Here is a 25325-nt window from a genome sequence, read left to right as displayed (position 1 = left end):
GACTGATGGACTAGAAAGGGTTGTAAGTTACGCTAGCCGGTCGCTATCGAAGGCGGAAGCAAATTATTCCACAACAGAAAAGGAGTGCCTCGCCATCATCTGGGCTACATCAAAGTTTCGCCCCTACCTCTATGGCAGGCCCTTTAAAGTTGTGAGCGACCACCACGCCTTGTGTTGGCTAGCTAACTTGAAGGATCCTTCAGGTCGCCTCGCACGATGGAGTCTGAGACTTCAAGAATTCGACATCACCGTCGTTTACAAGTCCGGGCGAAAGCACTCTGACGCCGACTGCTTGTCTCGCGCCCCCGTCGAACCGCCGCCACAGGATGACCAGGATGACGACACTTTCTTGGGACCCATCAGTGCCGACGAATTCGCCGAACAACAGCGAGCCGACCCGGAACTAAGGAACCTTGTAGATTACCTGGAAGGCAAGACCGTCACTGTGCCGAAGGTGTTCAGGCGAGGATTGGCGTCGTTTTTCTTGCAAAACGACATTCTCCTAAAGAAGAACTTCTCGCCTCTCCGAGCCAACTACCTCCTCGTGGTACCCTCAGCATTGCGTCCAGAGGTTCTGCAAGCTCTCCATGACGACCCAACGGCTGGACACCTCGGTTTTTCCCGCACGCTCGCAAGGATACAAGAAAAATACTACTGGCCTCGCCTCTCTGCCGACGTCGCCCATTACGTAAGGACATGCCGAGACTGTCAGCGACGCAAAACACCGCCGACAAGGCCAGCCGGACTTCTACAGCCGATCGAGCCACCTCGCCGACCGTTCCAGCAGATTGGGATGGACTTACTGGGGCCTTTTCCGACGTCGACGTCCGGGAATAAATGGATCGTCGTAGCTACGGACTACCTCACCCGCTACGCCGAAACAAAAGCCTTGCCCAAAGGCAGTGCTGCCGAGGTAGCCCGATTCTTCGTTGAGAACATCCTCCTGCGTCACGGTGCCCCAGAAGTCCTCATCACCGACAGAGGTACTGCCTTTACGGCAGAACTAACTCAAGCCATCCTGCGATACAGCCACACAAGCCATCGCCGGACCACCGCCTACCACCCGCAGACGAATGGCCTCACCGAGCGCCTAAATAAGACCATCGCCGACATGCTGGCAATGTACGTCGACGTCGAACACAAGACGTGGGATGCCATCCTTCCGTACGTGACCTTCGCATACAACACGGCCGTGCAAGAAACGACGCACATGGCGCCGTTCAACCTGGTCTACGGAAGGAACCCGGCAACGACGCTTGACGCCATGCTACCGGACGTCACCGACGAAGAAAATCTCGACGTAGCCACCTATTTGCAGCGTGCCGAAGAAGGTCGACAGCTCGCCCGCCTGCGCATCAAGAACCAGCAGAGGACCGACAGCCGACACTACAACCTTCGACGACGCTACGTCGAGTACCAGCCCGGTGACCGTGTTTGGGTCTGGACTCCGATACGCCGACGAGGACTTAGCGAGAAGCTGTTACGTCGCTATTTCGGACCATATAAGATCACCCGACGTATTGGCGCACTGGACTATGAGGTCGTGCCAGACGGCATTTCGCAATCACAGCGGCGCCGGGCACGACCTGAAGTCATCCACGTGGTGCGTCTTAAGCCTTTCTACGCCCGCTGACAAACTTAGGTACTTTGTTACTTTGTTATTGTTTCTTGTTATTTTGTTTATTACGCATGGTTTTGTTTTCGCTTTCGTGTTTGTTTGTAGCATCGGGACGATGCTTTTTAAGGGGAGGGTATTGACACGTACACATGTTTATCTTTCACCGGTAGCCGCTTTCAACATTGGCTGACAAATGTTAAACGTTATCGCTCGGCGCAGGACGCGCCTGCATTGGAAGCTTCTCGGACGTTATCAATGCTTCTATCCGTCGTCTGTGGTCACCGACGCCCATGTAATCTGATTGTATGAGCGACGCGAATTGTCTAGAACTTTCTGGAAGACACGCGGGCATCAGGGATTAATCTGGAACCTTCGATGACTCAGGTATAAAAGCCGACGCGTTTCGCCGCTGATCAGATTTTCGACGATCGCCGACTGTGTTCGCCGCTATCGTTGTGCTTTGAGTGTAGCTTGCTTTTGTGGGCACAGGTTCGCCCAATAAACAACCAGTTTCGTCATACACAGTTTTGTGACTGTTTTCTCTACCGTCACTACTACGTGACAATATTTCACAGGCTTCGACTAGAAGTAGCACATACAAAGAGCTTTTTGTACAGGATATACATAATATGCCGCTTATCTTCTGAGTGCTTCAATGGCCATGAAGTCGAGGACATTTACCACGTCCTTGTGATTCCAAATTACAGAAGGAAGAGTACTAGCAAAACAAGTAGAAATATTAAACCAACCGCCCCTTTACAATGCAAAAATCAATTGGGACCGATTCAGCGAGTCACCCATAGCAGGAAGCAAACATAATTTTTTTTTGCTTTTTAGATCACACATAGTAAGGTCAGCGTTTTTGATTAGCGATCCTGTCCAGCTATGTATAAAATGATATATCTATGTTGTGTAGTTTCGAATGAACTTCAACGGCTCTATTTGGACCTACCATCTATGGTATAGCACGTGAAAGACTCTTACAGCAACATATAATGACTACAAATTGCATAAGACATTGAGGTAGCAGTGCGGACAGGCGTAATATGTCGACTGATCGCTCCGTTGCGGCATCTTTATCTTTAATGTGCTTATCGGCTTTGTCTTTTTACATTTCTATGTTAGCTTTCTATTATAATTTATTGATTGCCTTGAGTGTACAGTAATGGATTAGTCGAGGTAATCTCTCCCTCAATTTTTCTACAAGAGCCAAGTCATAAAATAACAAAAAGTAAATATAATTTGAGAAAAGTAAGCGCATTTGCAAGCTACGCCACGTTTAACTAAAAGAGAGAGGCAACAATTATTAGCGGTAGTTTCACGAGTGCGCTGTTATAACAGAAATTTGTGGAGCCAGGTGCTATAAAATGTTTGATTAAGGTGTTTTCAGTTCTTTAAAAGCGTTCATATTAAACGGAGGCGTATGTTATACTGCAATACAGCAAACAGAGTAGGAAGACATGGCGATTAACTGCCCCAAATAATGAAGCACGCTGGCCGGTTTGTATTAACCATTTTTCGGAAAATTATTTTTGCAGCCTTCTCCACAACGCCAAATTCTCCTTTAAATTAAAATATATGTTAGGGGAAGTGAATCTTTACTGCTGCCAAAGCAGTTGACACTGTGATCCACTTGCAAAAAACGTGCTCGTTAATTGATTACACATCTCCCTCTACGTAATTTGTACCCCCCTCGCCCCATTTTTTACCACCACGCGCGAGCGCAGGCGCTTTCCGAGGATGGCCTGAAAGTTTCTATGATCATACTTCCAGCACACCCCACACCTGACCACCGAGAAATGACCCTATTGGTGCCATTTAGTAGCCGTTTACTATCCATTGTCCATCCTTTACCTTCTCAGGCCAGAGGGCTGTGCAGCGTTTTAGCGGTGGCAAAGGACGAAGCTGTTGAGTCGCAACAATAATTAGTCCTTATAGTACATGGTCGGCTTTTCTTACAGAAAAGAAGTTGCCGCTACATCCTTGCAATTGTGAACTTTACCATAAATGGAGCAGTCAGTTGCAATATAAGGCAAGAGATAACTACCGTGAAATGAAAAATTGCCAGTCATCAAAGTGCAATTCAGCCATTGTCATCCACAGTCAAGTTAATGACAATTTTTTCCTTCATGAACCTTATTCCACTGGCGGGCTTCCGTAGAATTGATTTGTCAAGACATATATGACGCTTTCTACAGAGCTTGAAATAGGAACCGAAAGAAACAGTAGTCTAGCGTAGACAGAGAATCAATGTCAACAAAAACAAAATACAAAAACAAGATAACCAGAAATGAATTAAGTTCCAAAGTTTTGTGATATCGCGCGAAAGTATCCGACATTATCAAAACCAATAACATCCCCAAACGCAAAATAGCACTTGTAGTGATGCAAGAGTACTTGTCTTCGTACTACAAATATACGAAAATAATCATAAAAACCTACAAGTAGTCACGTCAAGACTTTGTTTTTAATCCACGCCTCAATTTTTCTGTTTTTCCGGAAGGGTGGCGGAAGGACTTTCCATTTGTAGTCACTCTGCAAATTGCCCAATCGCACTGTCCAGCGCATCTTCCGCACAATATTTTATTGGGCAACTTATTGTCTATTCTTAATCCTTGCTAAAAACGCACCAGGAATGTTTTGATTGAGAGCTTTTGTTTGAAGAATGTCTGTGCTCGGCATTAAAATGCTGCACTTCAGGTTTAACCATTCTGGGTTTCAACTTCCAACGTAAGGACGTACTGATATTCAATTCTGAACCTACGCCTGCTTTACAGAATTTGTTTCACAATAGTGGGAAAAGTTGTCCGCTTAACGCAACCTAACTGAACACCTGTTTTCCAACGACGCAACTTCAGCATAGGCCTATCAGCTTCTGGAATAGGCCCCTATTACAAAACACACTGAAATTCTTACAAGGACAGCTACCACAAACTGCTATCAAGATCGGTCCACACACGTCCTAGATTACATTGTTTCCTCGGGCGATCCTGGCGTTGCAAACTGCAATAAAATCTTTGTGATGAGCTATGGTGCACTAGGATCATGATCTACCCCCGGATACCATTGATCACTCGGCCTCACTGGACTTCGACTTGCGACTTTGCCTGCCGCCTGGGCTCTCCCATCATGAAACAACTTTCGAGTGCCGCCTTTGGTTTGGCGTCACAATCAGGAAAGCTTATGCATTCCTCATCGGGATGGTCAACATCGTCGCATGCCCTCCTTGCCCATGTGATGAAACTACAGAGCGCATTCCGTGCTACTGACAAACGTACACTCTCAACGGTAAGCTCTGCATACTAGATTTAGCCGCTTGCACAGCAGACCGCTCTCGGCGGCTGAGATCCTAGGACCTTGGCCGCAGATCTCCAGTATGTACAAAGCGCATGGTACAAAGCTATCAAAGCGCTAATGCACTTCTTGATTTAGAGGAGCACTTGTGACTGCATACGTGAGTAAACCTTCACCTGCGGGTACGGGCACAATGTCCCTTTCTTTCTTCGTAGCTTTCTTTCCCATTTCCCATGTGTAGGGTAGCCAACAGGGCGCAACCTTCCTTAACCTACCTGCCTTTTACCTCTCTTTCTCTCTGCCTCCTGGATTCGCCCTACTAATTCTGCATCCACACAAACAATGAAGGCTGGCGAGTATCTTGCAAAATGATACTGCATTAGAGTTTCCGTTCTAAGTATGTAACAACAGTGACTACGTGCCACCAATTACATCAGCTTCAGCTATGAGATGTGGAACACACCTGTCAGCATCTGTACCCATCTACTGGATAAAGATGCAGAACCCACTTGCCCAAGTTATCATCCGAATGTTCTACATCAGGGTATTACAAACTACGCTGGGACGAGACCCGCTCTAGGAAGTAGTTCTTGGCACCTAAATTTAAATTTATTGCGTGGTGTAACGGTCTGAATATTTATTAAGCTCATATTTATTATTTGCTAAACGTTTATATATTCGCACTTTTGGGATAAATAAACCCATGACTTGCTGTTTCAGCACGTGCCCCTCTCAGCTGTTGGGGGATGCCTTCCACGAGCATGAGCGTTTGACGGCAGTCACAAACGAACTACACTTATTATGGTGCTGGAAGACCGGTGACTGTGTGGCTCTTACGAAAAGGCACAAAGTACTTAGCATCCTCGCCTGAAAAGCGCATTAGCTACGGAGGATAAAAAGTTTGGAAGGCCTTAATGCTGGTAACGGACAACCGCACATTCATGACCGCACCTTGTAGTAGCCCATAGTAGGAAGCATCTAGATGCTCTGCCAGGGCTTGCATCTCGAAAAGACAGTGTTTGCTAATTCACAGAGATCAATATGGAAGTATCGCACTTTACCAGAGTACCAATACCACAACACTGACCTGATTGCACAGCACATATTGGCGGCAAATTACCGCGATATTTAGAACCAAATACCGATGGTCTTACATAAAAGTTGTAAGCGAACTAATTTCTCTGTTAGTACGTTGCGCTTATATTAAGGTTTAACGGTCGATGTTTATGGTTGTTACACCGGCGAAGCCTAATGTGAAGGCAAACGCGGCGCCTGCGATATCATAATGACAACGCGTATATTCATAGGCATTACGTTTATTAAAATCTCGATACGTACATACTGAGAGTATATTAGCACCCTTGCATCACACACTCTTGACATCGCCGCACCTGCCATTACGTGCTTCGTGATGTTCACTTGTATTCTCGATCGCGCACGATTTGTGGTTATAAAATTATAGTCTAAACTTGTTCTATATACTTCAGGCTCAAGTTGCCGACACCTTCCGGTCAAGTCGTTCAGAGTTGCCACGCGCGTGATGCTCCTGGAAGCAGCGTTTCTTCTAGCTGCGTGCGGCGCTTTCGTTTGGGTGATACGGCGACGTCACCGGTATGGCCTATTTGAAAGGCATGGTGTACCGGGGCCCAAACCGGATCTCTTATGGGGAAACTGGAAACAACTGAAGAAAGATCGTATTCTGGTGAGCCCCTTTATGTCTTGTGCGGGCTAGAAAGAGTCTAGAGTTATTTCTCATCGTGCGCAGCCAATTTTGTATGACTGAGGCACCTTGGCGCGCCCAAATCTCAAGTTATCCAGACGGCGCCGTCACCATGACCACTTAAGGGCCATATTAATAGACCAATACTGGTTATTATCGGGAAGTTAACGTCATACTTAAATGTCGCATGTCAGATTAGTTGTTGTGATTATGGAGTGATTAGAATTACGAAGTAAGCAATAGGGGAAATTATTCATTGAGAAAGAAAATCTAAGTTAACGTGAAGTTCCCGACATAGCAATAGCGAGATAGAAGCTTTAACCACTTTTTCTTGAACATTTTTTGGCGACTCGCAATCTCTATTCATAATTGTGCATATCTGTACAAATGAGATCGGCTAATGGAGAAAAATATTGCAGAACTTGTAATAGCTTCACTTTATTGTTGCCTGATTATTTCTCTTTCTGAGACATCCAAAAGTGAAATTATTATCTAGAGAAACTACTTGGAAACCGCGTTCCGAACAGGCATCATCAAGACGTGACGTTTACTTTTTCGAATGTTATCGCACAAGCAAATGGAGCTTTCAAGAAAGTAAACTGGGCCTTTAAGCCCTGCCATGAAAATCAGTTGTTGCCTTCATGAAGTCACGTCTCTTTGTCGAAACATAGGCTCCTGTATGCGGCTTACCAAAATGTTCGGTCGCTGTTGATCGTCACTTGGCCCTTTACTTCCAATAGCACGGTCATAACCTATATACACCCTAATAATTTATTTGAGTAGCGGAGAAATAGAGTGCGCTACTACTTACTCGAAGTTGTAATTTCCTTACTCAACGACTACTGCGATTCGCATATGCTGCAGCGTGTTCTCTGTTTCTAACAAAATAATCCTGCGCATTCAACAGCCAAACTGGCGCCACGAATTCCACTGATGGTTGATCCAAAGTATTTAGGCTAGAACGTATCTCGAAAGACGCAATTTCTTTACATGCTAGATTGTCGCACTTTGTGCTCAAATAAAACGTACGTTGCTCTCATGACGCGAGCGATATTTCCAACTGCAGGTAATGGAACAGTGGATTCGACACTATGGCAAGGTGTTTGGTGTATATTTTGGTGACATGCCCTTCATGGTTATCACTGATCTTGAGCTCATCAAAGAATGCTTCATCAAGGCTAACAAGGTGTTCCAGGACCGGCCAATGTATGCTGTCGAAGTGGAACCGTTTAAAAGTGGATTGCCTTTATTACGAGGTTAGTACTGCTCCAGATAGCCTCGCCATTATATTAGCCTCTTCGCGCTCATTTGTCGTCGTTTCCCTGACAATGTTGCGCACTCACATTTATAGCTCTTACGCTGGCGACGAGAGTTTTAACGTAATGCTGTAGTTGACCTCTTGAAGTTATCATTCTGTGCATTAGCAGGAGTTATTTTAGCGTAGCATAACCTTAAGGTGGCGTGTAATCTTCGTAATATTATTGATCCCGTGGCATTAAAAAAATTTGGATCCCGATGTGTTGATCAAGTACAAGAAAGAGCATTTTATGCACAAGCATCTAAATTGAAACGCTGTGGGTGTTTCGTTCTAGAAATCACCAGAGACATCAAATTATTTGCGGGAGCTTGCTGTAGGCATAGTCATTAATAACTATCATGCACCAAGATTTAAAAATATGCAAATGCCACAAAGCGGGAAAGAAGCAAGGCGATGTTTGCCGTAGCTTGGAGATAATCAGGTTATTTCTTGCATTCAGCCTAATGACATGATTAGTCGTAATTCCTTATTGAACTTCTCAAATAATATAATTAGATGTAAAATGTCAAAGAGAAAATTGTAGAGCAACATGAAAAACTCCCGATACAGCTTTCTGCTGCTCAATACGTGCTACATGAAAGTGTTTTTCCGAGCATGAAAGAAGCCCGCGAACACACGCAACATTCCCGCGCGACTTGCCGCTCGAGGCACTTTGCATTGGCCAATCCCTTTTGCCCAGAATATTATTCTCAGAAGCCGAGATTTCAAAGTGTGAACCTAGTTTTCGAAAACAAAAACCCTGTTTGCATTATGTCGGGTACTAGCCATCATAGCTGGTACCAGACCTACTGTTTCTAATGAGCTTCCCTATCACATTTGTCTCTATGCCTCGTGTCCTATAGCGTAAAACTATTCGCAATATCTCTGTATTCCAATCTCCTGACGTAAACCTTACTTAACCTCCGACGCAAGCACTGGGCGGTGACCCGCAGCGCTGTTTCAACCGCCCAATAAAACGATGTAACATCCCAGCCTTGCGAACCTCGGGCTGTCGTGTTGAAGGGCAAGGTCCGAAGGGAGCTGAAGTTAACGTAAATGACTGCCGCCTCGCTAACATACAGGCGACGCCGGCAGCGCCGCGTCAATCCATAGCTTGGCAGTGTCGATCTCTGTGCGAGGCCAACGTCATGGATTGGATTGGATGGGATTTCCTTCTACGATGTCATCGATGCCCCGATCTTCCTCCTTTAATGGAGCCGTTACTCTCATTGATGATGGTATGTGCCGCTGTCATCTACATCCAAGAAGTTTCCCTAGTGCATTGACAGTAGATAACCGGACGAGAAGGGTGGTGCGAGCGGCTGCGATTGGCTCGCTTCCCCATCCTTATTTTTCGGCAGCGCGTAGAATATCGCGGCGTCGGGCAATGGGAGGTTAAAAATTTCGCTAAAACGGATCTTCAGCCAACAAGACTTGCCAGAGAGATGGCCCAAAGGGCTCGATAGGGCTTTACTGCCACACAAGAAAATGTTAATGAGCTAGAAAAAAATCCGTTCTCCCGGGCATCTCCAAGTAACCAGTGCCAGAACTTTCGATGGGTGGCATCCTCTATTCATTTCGGAATAGGGCAGCCTCTGACTATTCCAAAAGGCATTCACTTTTATTTGGTATATTAATCCATCGTTATTGCTTACACGTAACTTAGATGTGGTGAGTTTTCACGATTTCTTGACGTCGCATGGCAGACTGGCGAAGTGGAGGCAGCCCGAAAACATTTTCGCCAATCGCGGAAGGCTAATAGTGGGAAAGGCGTAAAACCTGAAAGGAATCCTTTTCTGTTGTTGCGTTTATACGTACATAATCAATGCGTACACGTCATATCAGATGGGCTAGGAGCTTTCGAGGTTTTCGCAACGTCGCGTGCCAGACAGGTGACGTGAGGCTAGCCCAAAAAATGTTGGAACAATTGTGGAGGACTGATTGCAGATATAGAACATAATCAGTTTGCATTACCTATACCTCATAGAGCCCAAAGATTTGTCGAATCCGCCAGCATGTAAGAGACCAGCAACACAGTCCCATAGTGTGTGCGGCCCACCTTGTACTCTGAACTCGACTGCTATAGCATTTTACTAATGCGAAAGTAATATATGCCCCATTAAGCGAAAATCCATCGTAGTCGGCAGTGTGACCGAATGATATTTACAAAAATGGACGACTGTGCAAATAGTAAAAACACGTCAAAAGTGCTCGGACGGACGTTAAGTTTCTCAGGTAGGTTCCTGTAAGCAAAGTAAGGTAATACATTTGAAAGTAAAATTTGGTAAATTTGGCTCGTGGGTGGAAATTGAACCCATGCCACGGGGGTGCGAGACGAGTATATATATGCTTACCCAACACTACACCGGCATCGATGCGATACCGCCACTGCTCTCCTCCCGCTACACAACTCACGGAACCAAGATGCCACACAGTACGGTCCGCATTCCTTTAGAAATGTGCCACCGAATCATGCGCCTCTGCTAAACGCTCAACTGCTCGCCAACTTGCTACCAAAGCAATGCTACCGATCAACTGTACGCTGTCAAACAAGCACGAGAAAGCACAATGTGAGTCGCACGTGCAAATCAGCCGGCGCTCAATGCATCACTCAAAGCACGTCGAAGTAGAGATGCTACGATATTTCGTCACCACGAGCAAACTGTCAAGACTGAGGTACAAGGCGTAGCAACAGCGCTGTCGCAAATAATAGCGACCATTGAGTAAAATGGCCAACTTTCGCATGCCTTCTCACTTGATTCTGCGGACGGCGGTTGTCCATGCGTGCTTGCGGTCCTTTTCATACCATTTACCAGGGAAACTAAAGAAGTTGACCGGCGGCTGCAGGCGCCCTGGGTGTTTTATGGCGATAGCAATTATATGGACACTTCAACCGGATTTCCGCCGTCGGCGTTGCCATCGCCGTCGCCGTGAGGTTCCGTATAGATAAAATCTTCGCCGCGCGCCGTATGCCCGAGCGGTAGCGTGCGGGGACTCGCGCTATCACAGAGAGCGAGCGCACTCAATCTCCCACGCGCAAGCAAGGAAACGGGAGGGGGGTAGGCGCACTTCTACTCTGCCGACAACCGCGCTCGTCGCTCGCCCGCACCGTCTCTTGTCTCCACACGGCTCTGACCTTTGTATGCGCTGTGCATTCGCCGCTCAGTTTCCGTTGAAGCGATAGACCGCACGTACCTTCGCCCGCTGCGGTGTATGCACTTGCTGCCAGCGTTTTGACAGTCGTCTGTAGTCATCCAGTGTGATCTATTCATCTTTGTTTGTGCGCGCTCACACCACGCTCGTTCAATCAGTTAGTAATAGTCGGGCCACATTTTTCAACGCACGCTACACATGCAATGCTGCCCGGATCGGCACTGCAGCGCTACAGGTGTGTCCCTTCGCGCGCGCTGCCCACGGGAAGCGCTTCTCATCAGCACCACCGTTTCACACGCGCCCTCTCGTGCTCATCGAGGCTCTCTTCATGTCGGTCTACTTACGCCGCAGCACACCCGCTTACTTAATCAGCTCATGTTTACTACAATTCATATTGCTACCAAAGCCGCTCACCTTACTTCGTATGACATTACTGTGTTGATATCGCATTCATTGCTTCGAGCTTAGGGCGAAACTGTGACATTTTTTTGTCACTGTTGTGGCAGGTCACCTCAGTACCGCCCTCCTTGGCTACACGATCGCGAAACAGCGGCAACGCGAGAAGCAATTTTGCAACAGTGTCGGCGACTTGACATGCGGATCTCCGCCAGGAAAAGGAGTGGCGCTGGCGTCAGTCGGCAAACTGGAAGTTGGGATGCCTCTAGGGACTAAAAGGTTACTTAGGCTACGCAAATACAAGCACACGATCACAGCTGTAAATTGACATAGAACGGTAGTGGATTGCGCTAGTTGGTACGTCGTGTTTACTGTGGAGAATCGAAGCAGGAAGTAAAGGAAGACCGAACAACGAGAAAGTGCACGTGTCAACCTATGTTGCGGTCCGATATTGCTGTACTTCGCACTACCTTAGCTACCATATTTCTTTACTTTGCGGCGAAATGCAGAAAACACCGGTATTCTTAGGCTCACGTGCACGTTAAACAACCCCAGGTGGCCCAAATTAATCTGGAGCCCCCAGAGGCGTACGAACTATTTCTCGAGTGGGGGGGGGCAAACCGCAGATCTGACTCTCTCACCCTCTCGCCACACACACACACACACACACACACACACACACACACACACACACACACACACACACACACACACACACACACACACACACACACACACACACACACACACACACACACACATATATATATATATATATATATATATATATATATATTGAATTACAAGTATAGTAAGGGAAAAGCCTGGAAGTGCATCTGTAAGATATTTTTATTTGTCACAATAGACCTATTTCTTAAGCACACGTACATGGCGAACCATCGAGGCCCGAAAAATTATTGCAATTTGCATTTATTTCTTGTAGCTATAAAACCTATATGTGATGCAGGGACAAATGGCATTGAGTGCCCAGAGGTCCCTGATCCGACCTAGTAGCAGCAGTACAGCTCACAAAAAAATGCACATTTGTTGCAGTCAATTTTACTAATTAAAAATTTTAGTTGGTGTCTACAGCGTAAATGTATCGCTAGTTAAGGTAATAGTACTGTCGAGGTTATACAGAACGAAATACAATCAACATAAGTTACTCTCAATACTAAAAAGAAAAAGACGGTACAGGTGTGCGAACTTGGTGAATTACAACGCATTTTTTTTGTGAAGCACTTTTTATTTCCGAACAGTTACACTAAATGTTTCGGTTTCCTGTAAATACATCGCTTACTTTGAAAAGTTACCCGTATATTAGTGTACCGTTTTAAACCTTGTTCCCGTATAATGCTTTGAAGCACTTCTTGCTGGAAACTTATAAAAAGAAACAGTAATTCATCAATACACATCTTGCTTCGTCCGAAAATTTCATTATCCCCAAATATAAACAAGATGCCTTGTTTATCTCACCGAGGACACCGGAGAAGCAACCTATACGCATCCCGTATGGTGCACGGGAACAAATGGGAAAACAAGGGTTTAGTAATTATCTGCAACACTTGCATTTAAGCCAGAAAAGTGACATTTTCTCAACGCACTGCGCTTAAAATTCTCCCTATTTTCATGGAAATTCAAGTCCATATCTCATGCAATTGTTTTAGGAGTCTGGGAAAGCGGCGGTATGGCACCCTGGAACACTTGAATATGTGACTTTCTACAAAGGCTTGCAATGAACCTACACAGAAAAAACATTTATCGCTCGTCACTCGGGATATTGTTTCGTACTTCGAATAAATATTAACACCGTGTCCCGCATAGTTTACTGAGGATACCGGGATCAACAACTAAATGCCGTGTATAAAGCATAAAAACTGGGGGAAAGCGAGTGTTCAGTAGCGGCTTTTAGAGTACGTAAGCAACCACCGCAGTCCAAATTTTCGGAACACGTCACAATAAGGTGGTCTTCATTTCTTCAAAATAAAAAATATCTGCTGTTCTTGCTGCTGCCGGGAAACAAGTAGTAGGGTAGCCCTTATTCAGAAACGGCATGAAAATGAAATCGATGAAAGCAGAAGTGACACAGGTCTTTAGAGAAAAAATCAGTTAATTGTTCTATTGGCACTGAAATGGCTCTGCACGTTCGACCGAGGTCACTTTCACGAACATACCACCTCGCAGACCCTCATGTAATGTCCTGTTCGGGAACCTTTGAGGTATCATGAATAAATGAACTTGCATATAAAATCCTAATCCGTTCTAAACCAGAATATGCCAGTGCTATCTATGACAACCACCAGGTTAATATGATTAATTCCCTTGAATGGTTCATTGTTTCTCACTACTCCTATAATACAAGTACCTCAGCCTTAAAATCCCGGTTCTGCCTTCTCTCGCTCACCTCCCGCCGCAAAAGTGCTCGTCTTTTTTTATTTTGTAGGTTATTTCATTTGCTGCCCACAGGTAACCAAATCATGATTCCAGCGCATCGTTTCTCCTGCCATACGCATCCCAATGTTGTGTATCTACCACGCGCCCATTCCACCACGTATCAGCGTTCTTTCTTTCTGCACACAGCCCGAGAATGGAATATCTTTCCTTCTAACATCGCCCTCATCACCGACATTTCCCGTTTCAAAAATGATATTGAAGACCATCTGTCAAGTCACGCCACCTAACCTGTCCCGTCATTTTTCTACGTACCCACACGTCATGTAATGTCTCGTTCTGGTACCTTCGAGGTATCATGAATAAACGAATTCTAATGAAGAAGACAAGACGACGACGAAGCAGTCAGCAAGCAAGCCACAGTGTTGGTGCTAACCACGCGCCCCTAGCTTGCGCTTGCCCGGATTTTGATTGCTGGTCGCCTCGCCGCTTCTTGACGTTCGCCTGATGTTTCTCGCATTCATTGACGTTTACACGTGAATAAATCACGTTGCATTTGGTGGAGGCTGCGTGGGTCCCCCGCACCAACCTGGAACTCCGCTCCCGGACGCTCCCTTCGGTTCCTGCACCCATGATGGTCAACGACACCTCAACTCAGACTGACCCTTCGGCAGCGCCTGCCACCTGCAGCTCTGTGTACCGTGAGCGGGATCCGCCCATGTTCAACGGCTCAGGTGACTCCGATGTTGTAGAGTGGTTGTCGACATACGAACGGGTCAGCGCCAATAACAAATGGGACGATTCATCGAAGTTGAGTCACGTCATGTTTTATCTCGCGGACATCACGCAACTGTGGTATCGCAACCACGAGACCGACATACCCACTTGGTCCGTTTTTAAGACTTCCATTTCGGACGTCTTTGGTCGTCCTACGGCCCGCAAGCTTCGCGCAGAGCAGCGCTTGCTTGAACGTGCGCAACATCTAGGGGAGAATTACACGGGCTACATCGAGGATGTGCTGAATCTCTGCAACCGCGTCAACCCTACCATGACAGAGGGCGAGAAAATCAAGCACATACTGAAGGGCATCGAGGACGAAGCTTTTCAGATGCTGCTCGCGAGAAATCCCACCACGGTCGCGGCACTCGTCTCCTGGTGTCAAAGCTTTGACGAGTTGCGTAGGCAGCGCACGATCGCCCGCCAAGCCCTCATGACGCCAGACACACTATCGAGCGTGCAGCTAGCTTCCCACTCTGCCGATCAACAGCCGCTGCTCTCTACCATCAAGGACTTTATGCGGGAAGAGGTAGCGCGTCAGCTTTCATTGCTGCCTCTCATGCACGAGCCTTCGCAGTCTTTGGCTCCGGACCTTCAACACGTCATACGGACCCAGGTTGCTGAGGCCCTCCCGCCTGTGACTCACCAACCACCCGTCACTGCGCCACTTACCTACGCTTCCGTCGCGGCTCGGCCCCCTCAACATCCTGCGCCGTATGCTCGACCTGCGATGCCGACCCATGCCTGGCCGACGACCGCGAATGCTGCGCCGCTCGCCTTCGCGAGACCTTCGGCTCCGTTCCTCCGCCGCCCCGACGCGTGACGAACGCCAGACAATAGGCCCATCTGCTTCGCCTGTGGTGTCGCTGGACACGTTGCCCGCCCCTGTCGCCGATGTCCACCTTCGCCATTTGACGTCGTGGGCAGACCTGTTCCTTCGTCTGCCCGGTCGCCACCAAGGTACGTCCCTGACGATCAGCCAGCCTATGCTAACCGCCGGTCCCTATCTCCGCGACGACGCTCCCTATCACCCATGCGGCGCCGACCTCCTACGGAGGAGGGAAACTGATCGCTGCAGTTCCGGAGGCAAGCGCTGCATGCGCGTCGAACTGCCCAAGGCCTCCATCTATTTCGCCGCAAAACATTATCGACGTCGACGTTGAAGGAACCGCCGCAATTAGCGCTTATTGACACGGGGGCCGCTGTTTCGGTTATCTGCGAAAACCTATGCCGCAAGATCAAAAAAGTGACCACGTCGCTCTCAGGACTAATGCTCCGCACTGCCAGCTCACAGTGCATTGCGCCTTCAGCTGTTTGCACCGCACGTCTCGCTATTCAAGGTGAACTTTATGTCATCGAGCTTTTCGTGCTGCCGTCATGCTCCCACGACGTTATTCTCAGATGGGACTTCCTTTCACGTCATCGCGCCGTCATAGACTGCTCCCGTGCAGAAGTGGCCCTTAAGCCATTGCAAACCTCTCTTTCGGTGGATAATCATCCCGACGCTCACAAACTTGTCGTTGCTGCGGACACAGATATTGCCCCTGAAACGACGACCCTTGTGCCTCTGTCCTGTACGGCCGCCCCTGACGGAACTGTTCTGTTTGCCCCATCGGAGGTACTTCTCCGCCGTCGCGGCCTACGACTGCCGTTTACTATACTTACGGTTGAATCGGGTGCTACTACTATGTTAGTTTCCAACTGGCTCCCTTCCTCCGTTACATTACTTCGTGGAGAATCTTTGGGTCACATTCAAGGTGCCGATCTCCACCGCTCCCTCGAGTTGACAGAGGACCAAACCCATCTTCAACGGAATGCCATGACATCACCTAAATAATTAAATGAATAAATAAGTAAATAAACAAATAAAAAAATATACGATAAGTCGTGATTACACAAATAGATTCGGCAGTTACACATGTAAGTCGTTTGATTAGATTTTTGATGGTGATAAGATATATATTTATACTGCAACGGACGGAGATTATACTGGACGGAGATTCAATAGCTCCAGCATATTATAATCCAACCATTTCATGCAGTAAGGCACACCCATCGTTGGACGAGGTTGATTAAAATACTTTATCCGGACCTCTCCTTTCGCCCGAAGGTTAAATATATCAAGCCGATTGTTTTGTTTTTTCAAGTATGGTTAGGCGGTAATTTGTAAGTGCGGGAACTGTCCCGAGCCAGGACTTCTGCGCAATGCAAGCGTGTATGGCGAATCTCGCGCGTCGCCCGCTATAGCGCGTCACGAGGAGGCACAATACTCGCTGCCCAAACCGGGGATACGTAGTAAAGAAGAGCATTATTAACGAGGTTACTCTATTAAGAAATAAAATTTCGCTTCAGCTGTAGTTTTGTTGGACTTTCCAATGTGTAGCCGAAAGTGCCCACTTTCGAAAGTGGAGGGGGGGGGGGAGGCAAATGGCAAGCTTTGCCCCCGTACATTTCACAGTGGGGGGGGGGGGGGGGCAAGTGCGCCTGCCCCCTTGGTAGATACGCCTATGGTCCGAGCCCCCCACTGCAGCGTCCCTCATAATCACGTAAGCACGTAAAATCCCATAAATATTTTTTAGATGCGAAGCAGCCTATGGTAGGGGCTATGTTACTCTCTCCCTCCCTCCCTCCATCCATCCGTCGTGCGGCGTCCACACCCGCACTTCGCATGCGCATCCTCCTCCCCCTCCTCTCCTTGTCTCATTTCCTCTCCTCTCGGCATTCCTCCTCTCCTCTCCGACGCTCCTCTCCTCTCCGGATTGCGCAACGAATGGCAACACCTGCGGCTCCGCGCGCGATAATGCGAAGCAGCTTATGGCGAATTCCATTGGGAGAAGAGGAGCAGGGCGCCGCGAAATGCGGAGTCGGGTGAGAGCGCAGTGAGAGCAGGCACACTCGACCCGCCACTGGAATACGGCGTGCATTCGGAGAGCAGGTGGGAGGGGGACTTGTGAGGAGAAATGTACCATGTGACTAAAGCAATCGACGTCCCACCATTCTCTGCAGGAGAGCGGCAAAATACGCCTGATCGTCTTGTAATCAGTCGGGCTTAACGCTGTCACCGTTTGCGGCCACGTACTACATAATTTTGTGCAGCGCCGACGCATCCCACAACGTTTCCGCCTGCGAAGATCATCTCAAGTTGAGCTCTAGCAGCTTTCATTGCTGTCACCGTCGAGCGTCTCAAGCACTTCAGCAAGGCGAAGACGCTTTGCTGCCGCTGTCCCCCGCGCATCCGACGAGAAGCAAGGCGGACTAGAAATGCCAGGATCTGTCGCTAAATCGCTGCGAAGCTCGCTCGTATCACCGACGTCAAAATCAGCGGTGTCAAAACACAAACCACGCTAGGCTGCCGCCATTGCCGCCGCGCGCGCCGGCTGAAGCAAAATAAAAGGAAATGAGGAGGATATGACGGTTTAAGCCACGTGACTTCCTCCGTACTCCGCTTTTCAAGCGAGAGCAGTCCGGACTGCTCCCAGCTGCTCTCGGCGCAGCGAAACTGCTCTTGTTCTACCACTGGATGACGGCGCTCCCACTCCTGTTCGACCACTGAAACACGTCGCCTCTGGAACGAGCACTTTCAGCGTGCTTTTGAGTGCTCCTGTTCTCCCAATGGAATTCGCCATTAGGTTAGAGGCGCGACGGTAGGCGCTGCATACTCCGCTAGGGGGCGGCACTGTAGCTCGCGGTATAATGACGCGCGCGCGCGCTCCGCTCCTCTCATTCTCCTCCCGCAGCGCCGCGATGAGTGCCACGGACAGCGCCAGCGTCAACGCCAGTGTCAGCGCCGCGGAGAAGAGGGCTCGAGCCGCTGCCACGAAACGGCAGCGGCGACAGGCCGATCCCGAACTTCGGGCTCGCGAAGCCGAAAGGAAACGTTAGCGCCGCCGAATTGCGTTGACCCCATGGCTGCTTCGCATACTACTCAGGGTTCCCCTACGGGAAGATGGTGTAATTTTTTTCTACTTTGCGCTACCATAGAGAAGTGACGATGCTAAAAGTTCAATTCCGGGCATTTGTACCAAAACCACAATATGTTTATGAATCATGCGGTAGTCGGTGACGCCGGAATAAATTTGACCACCCTGTAGTTTTCTCACGTGCCTCTAAATCAAAGTGCACCGGCGTTTCTACATTTCGTCTCCATAAGTGCGGCTGCCGCGGCCGGAATTGCATCCGTGACCTCGAGGTGGGCAGTTCACCATTATAGTCACTGGACTACCGCGGCAGAAAATAACAATGCTCTTATGCTTCGGTACTTGCTAATCTCTCCCCAGCAGGCTTTCTACGGATAAATTTGAAATGCAGCGTTCAGCAACAACTGCAGGCCTGCTGTGTCCCCAATGATTGCCCTTCTGCTTCTTGCAGGACACAAGTGGCGCAAAGTACGCTCAGTGTTCAACGCCTGTTTCACCGCTGGAAAAGTAAAAAAACTATTTGGTAATATCGACGGAAGCATGACAGGCCTAGTACAGAAATTTGAAGAAGCTAGCCGATATGGCGACATTGTCGACGCCCATGAAGCAAGTCGTGGCATGGTATTGGAGATGCTCACAAGGACTGTGCTTGGACGGGAGGTGGGTCACGAACGGTGGTGTATACATATATATATATATATAGATTATGAAAATGCATTTGATTCAGTAGAGATATCAGCAGTCATAGAGACTTTGGGTAATCAAGGAGTACAGGAGGCATACGCGAATATCTTGGCAAACGTCTGCAAGAATTCCACCGCTACCTTGGTTGTCCGCAAGAAAAGTAGAAAGTTACCTATAAAGAAAGGGGTCAGGCAAGGAGACGCAATCTCTCCAATGCTATTTGCTACATCCTTAGAAGTATTCAGGCTCTTACACTGGGAAGGCTTAGGAGTGAGGATACACAGCGTATATCTCAGCAACATTCGGCTTGCAGATGCCATTGTCGTATTCAGCAACAATGGGGACGAATTACAATAAATCATTGAGGGCCATAATCGAGAAAGTTTAAGAGTGGGGTTGAAAATTAATACGCGGAAGACAAACATAATGTTCGATAGCCTGGCAACGCAACAAGAATTCAGGATCGCCAGTCAGCCTCTAGAGTCTGCAAAGGCGTACGTTTATCTAGATCAATTACTCACAGGGGACCCTGATTATGAGAAGGAAATATACATAAGAATAAAATTGGGTTGGAGTGCATACGGGAGGCATTACCAAATCCTTACTGGGAGCTCAACACTGTCTTTGAGAAGAAAAGTGTACAATCATTGCATTATACCGGTGCTAACATATGGGGTAGAAACTTAGAGGCTAACAAAAAATCTCGAGAAAAAGTGAAGGACCACAAAAAAGCGATGGAACGATAAATGTTAGCCCTAACGTTAAGAGACAGGAAGAGAGTTGTGTGGATCAGAGAGCAAACGGGAATACCCGATATTCTAGGTGACATTAGGGGGGGAAATGGAGCTGGGCAGGCCATGTAATGCGTAGGATGGATAACCGGTGGGCCATTAGAGTTACAGACGATTCCAAGAGAAGGGAAGCGCAGCCGAGAATAGTAGAAAACTAGGTGGGGTGATGAAGGTAGGACATTTGCAGGCGTAAGTTGGAATCAGCTTGCGCAAGGCAGGGGTAATCGGAGATCGCAGGGAGAGGCCTTTGTCCTGCAGTGGACATAAATATAGGCTGATGATATATATACATATATATATATGCATATAATAGTGCCATATGAAAACACTCCGTCTTGCGAAACTATCGGAAACTGACAACAAACCACGCTCACAAATGGCCACGGTGCAGCGGTATTCTCGGACGTTCGCTTTCGGAGGTTCAGAAAACAATGGCCCGCCAAGAAAGTACCGGCTACTTTGTTTCAGATAAACCAGCCAACAACCGTATCTTTCTAGATATGGCCGTTGGGGAGTGAGTTCTGAGTAGTACAGGGCTGGCCAGTTGACGAGAAGAATCAGTCTGAATTTGGTAGTTTCTTTATACTACCTCCGGAATCAGCTTAAGGTAATTTGTTAGCATATTCCATTGGGTAGAACAGTTCACTCGGTCTGAATAACTTTGACCAGTTCTCCAGTTTTGACCATTTCTCCGTCTATGATGTCACAGTGAAATGTGCTGATTGGAGACTCATGAGATATTCATTTTGCCACCAAGGCCAGAACTAGTCGGCCATCCTTTGGCCGTAGCACCAGTGATGCGTGAGTTGAACAGGTGGCTGAGCCGCGGCTCGAGCGTAACCGCTGTTAGAAAGAGTGGTCAGTCGTTTTCCTACAAGAAAGTGAGATGGTGTTGGAGCTTCGGGTTCGTTCACCTCTCTGTAGACGTAAATAAAGGGTCGAGAGTTGATGACAGCCCGGATCGTTATTAGTATTATTGTGAGCTTTTAGAAGTTGCTGTAACTCTTCCCCAAGACCCGATTTAATGTTGTTTTCACAGACCGAACCATCCGTTCCCAGAATCCATCGCACCATGCGGCTACTTCAGCTACAAGCTTCCAGCAGATCAGGTCGCTTGTGATTATGCTCTGGATGTCTTCTTTTTAGTTCTCCACAGCCTCTTTAAATCCTTATAAGTGCGCTAGGATGTCTTGGTATTGATATAAGAGATGCCTCGAGGGACTCCTCCGGTGGAGATTAAATTTCCGTACACCATCACATAGTTTGAGGTAGACTTGGCTCACCAGCTCAAAGTGTATTGTTGCGCGTAACTGCCCACGTGAAATTGGCGATGTATGACTTCCTGCCATTTCCTAGAATCTGTGTGTTCAGTTGCCCAGTGAAGACTACACCTGTATATCCAAGCTTGGCGCTTGTCTAACTTTCTCATGAGGCAGAGCAGCTACTAGCTCAGTAGTAGCACGGTTGTTGAAACGGTTGCACGCCGCACATTTATTAAGCACGCGTTCCGCCACTTGCCTTCTTCGCACAAGCAAGTGCTATTTCCGTCGTTCGACAGTAATGTCCAGTGCACCAGCATTCAGGAGGTGGCGATGGGTTGCGCTGATTGTTATTTCTCGATATCCTTTGGACGTGGACAACTGGTAACAGACGGTGGCTGCGAGGAGGAAGGCACAGCTTGTCGCGCCAAAGGGCTCCCATGTCATTTTCCAAGTTCCTCTCTGTAGGTCGGTGTTTTGGTTCGTAGGAAGGTGTTCATACCACAACAATCGGAGGGCATCGCAATCTGTCGGTTGAATCGAAATTTACATAAATGCTTTCTTAACGTTTACACTTATTTCAGTACGCTTAATATTGAAGTTAAGCAACGCCTTCAATAAGTCTGGGCTCAAGTGTGATCCTGGTGCCAGGGCTTCGTTCAGAGATATACAACCTGCTTCACGCAGAAGATGCGTCAACTACGGCTATAACTCTCCTCGTAAGGCTTTCCGGCCTAAATACAGCACGATGAGTCATGTAGTACACTCTTCTTGCGTCCTTGTTGATTTATTGGAATGTAAGTCACTCTGCGAACCTTTGTTCCAGGTACTACCTGTATTCTAGTTGATCACTACCACCTTATATTTCTTCGTGAGGCTAGTCAAGCATTTCTTTGCGACCACCCGGTTGTCAGCGAGCTGAACGTTCAGTGCTTTCCAGGGTAGCGCTACCACATAGAGCGATAGAGCCTGCTGTATAACACGCTGCTGAGAGGACAGGAGACGAGAAATTGACTGAGGTGGTGCAGATAGCTAATTACATCATAACGTTAAGGAAGTCCTAATAAAAATGGGTGCTCAATTATCTCACAGGATAAAATGCTGTAAACAAATAAATGACACACACAAACAAAACACTTGCGGCATTTTACTCTCTATTCTCTTAGCCTGCTTCTCGTCGGTAGCAGAAGCGGTCACACTGTCACAGTGCGAACGCTAGCCGCACATTTATTATTTTATTAGTTTGGTTAGCTGGTTACATCATTTATCAGGGGACACGTTTCTCAGTTGATGCATCGTAAGCCGAATAGGCACGCATTGCAACCGTTCACCGTTGCAGCTTGATATCGTGTTACTTGAGGAGTGCATAATCAATAGCGGCAGCGTAGCGAAACCGCGTCTAGGACTTCTTGTGCTCAGCGTACACATTCGGCGCAGCAATTTCCTTCCTTCGCGAAGGAGGGAATGCTACAAAGCCTCTCACGCACAAAATGCTTCCGAATTTCTACCGTAGCACAGCTCAGACAATTCGATATACCACGGCGCTTTCTATTCACGAGCAGGGCGCTGCGTTTTGTACAACCCGATACCAATAAGGGCGGCGTGGAGGCCCTTTTTAACAGGCGTTATCGCAGCGCCACCTGGGCAGCACATCACTCCTGTAGGAAGTATCTTTGATTGTAGAACGTAAATACAGCAAAAAATATTTTTTTTGTTGCAGGTAGACTACCAAACGGAGAGTGATGACCCAGCACTCAAATCATTCGAAGTTATATTCCAGGAAGCGGACAATGCATTGTTTGAGAGTGCGTTTGCCTATCCCGGCCTACGTAGCATTCTTCAGTGCCTCTATCCATTTACATCTTTCTGCAAAGCAGTGCAGAAGGTAATGGACGATACACTGATTATTATAAACAAACGCAGGAGGGGAGAAAAGGAGCGAAAAGATGATGTACTCCAGGTCATTGTCGATGCTCAAGAGGGCGTTGGAAATATTCTGCCCACAACAAGCGATAACGTCCGTTTTATTAATGATCACACATTGCTATGTAACATCGCAGTGCATCTTCTAGCTGGCTTCGACACAACTTCTGCCTCTTTGGCTTTTCTGCTGTACCTCCTCGCCAAGCACCCGGAAGAGCAGCAAAAAGTACGAGCTGAAATTGATAGATGGCTCCGCGGTCATAAAAACTCTGAAATGGATGGTGCCATCAACAATTTTGAAGGAAATCAAGAACTCGAATACAAGCGATCGGAACCAAAAGACAACGTTCTCGGCTCTTCACCCCCGCATAGCTTGGAAAATCCAGCAAGAGCAAGCGACAATTCAGAGGACCTAGGATTGGAAGTAGAACAAACAGAGCGAACAGATCTTCCAAAGACCTCGTCACATCAGGACAGTACAAAGAACGAGCTCGACGAAGACGACGTCATGCAGCTCCAGCGCCTCGATATGGTCGTTCGAGAGGGGCTGCGCTTGTACCCGGCGATACCGGTAACCATTATCCGCGAGTGTATTGAGGACACGGCCATCCTGGGCCAATTCATTCCAGCGGGAACGAGCATTTTAGCCCCACCGTGGCACGTCCACAGGAACCCAGAGATCTGGCCTGAACCAAACCGCTTCATACCCGACCGCTTCTCGGCAACGCAGCGGGATAGGGCTGCCTGTAGTTACTTCCCCTTCGGCCTTGGACCCAGGATGTGTGTCGCACACAGGCTAGGAATGGTCACGCTCAAGACAGCGCTGTATAGACTAATCAGAAATTTCGAGATTTCTCTCGCTGAAGACATCCCGGACCCGCTTCCGGTATTGGTGGATCATGTGATTCTCAATCCAGCAGTGGCTATAAAACTTAGGGTGAACAAAATAAAACAGAAATGAACTCGAATGCAGTAATCTGCAGAATGTATGCCCTTTGTAATTATATTTGAATATTGTAAGAAATTATGCAGTGATCTTTTGCATTCGGACCATGTATTTTGAAAAGTGTCTTAATTTTCTGCTTCCCATGGGGCGAACTATTGTTTACCCATTGATTCAGTAGAGATGCCCCAAATAAAGCTGACATAACACACCCTTCCTCCATATTGCCCTGTTTACTAATACCTCCAACTTTAGAGACAGCATAGAAGTTTCACATCGCCTTTCTAATTGTTACCCCTCCACCATATGGGTTTTTGTAATGAAATAGCCTTCGCACAATATTGTCAAAGAGAGAAGAAAACGCACAATAGGAAGCCTGAAAATGCAATTGTAAAACGTACTTTTTGATTTTTGTGTCATACCGGATTTCTCAGGCTCGCTAGCGGAAGAAAGCGCCATTCGGTCACATGAAAGAATTACTGGAGGAGATGGGAACCCCCTTGCTGGGACGCTGCGATGATAGCTGAATACGTTGTTCCCTTAAATGACTCTTGAAAAATTTTGTTCACAGAACACCCGTATACTGCCCTAATGCAAGTGTTCTTTAATGAAGTAACGTCATTTAAGCTCAATTCCTGGGCATTAGCAGCACCACTTTAGCAATATCCTTCCAAAACAGCACTATGAAGAAAATATTACGAATAATATTTTTTTACCAAATTGTTCCTTTCGTGCAGTGGCCCTGCAATTACTAAGAACGGCATCTCCGCAAATGGCGTCACCAGTAATGAAGCGTACTGGCACGTGACCCCACTGTAGTATCTACGTATTTCCTTGACCTCCGTCTTCATTGAAGCAAACTGGCACTATCACCGGCCATACCACGTCCAACACACAACAGAGGCTCGCCATATCGCTTCTGCCCACTACCTAGTTGTACTACGTTATGATTCTTCCTTCTTATGCGCGAAACCTCAATGCCTGGACCAGCCAAGCGGGCAGGCGTCTCTTTCAGTACTACCGGGTTCTCCAAGATTCCTACACTGAAGCCCCGCAGAGTCACCGCTTTCAATCTTGATGGGTCTCAGTGTACAACCCGCCTACGTTGAATCCTGACTCAACATACAACGTGCAACCACCTTCAGGCTTTCCCGAAACCCAT

General features: G+C 47.5%; 1 protein-coding gene across 1 annotated transcript; it reads left to right on the top strand.

Annotated features, from left to right (window-relative positions):
* The first annotated feature begins 6404 nt into the window (after positions 1-6404).
* Positions 6405-24353, top strand: LOC119454247 (cytochrome P450 3A4-like). Its single transcript, XM_037716224.2, has 4 exons — positions 6405-6614; positions 7699-7888; positions 19015-19223; positions 23018-24353. The coding sequence occupies exons 1-4, from the start codon at positions 6453-6455 to the stop codon at positions 24179-24181; spliced, it is 1725 nt and encodes a 574-aa protein (XP_037572152.1). The 5' UTR covers positions 6405-6452; the 3' UTR covers positions 24182-24353.
* Positions 24354-25325: the final 972 nt, after the last annotated feature.

This window comes from Dermacentor silvarum, chromosome 5 (assembly GCF_013339745.2).
Source record: "Dermacentor silvarum isolate Dsil-2018 chromosome 5, BIME_Dsil_1.4, whole genome shotgun sequence".
Lineage (NCBI taxonomy): Eukaryota > Metazoa > Arthropoda > Arachnida > Ixodida > Ixodidae > Dermacentor > Dermacentor silvarum.
This window is presented reverse-complemented; position numbering and strand designations above follow the sequence as displayed.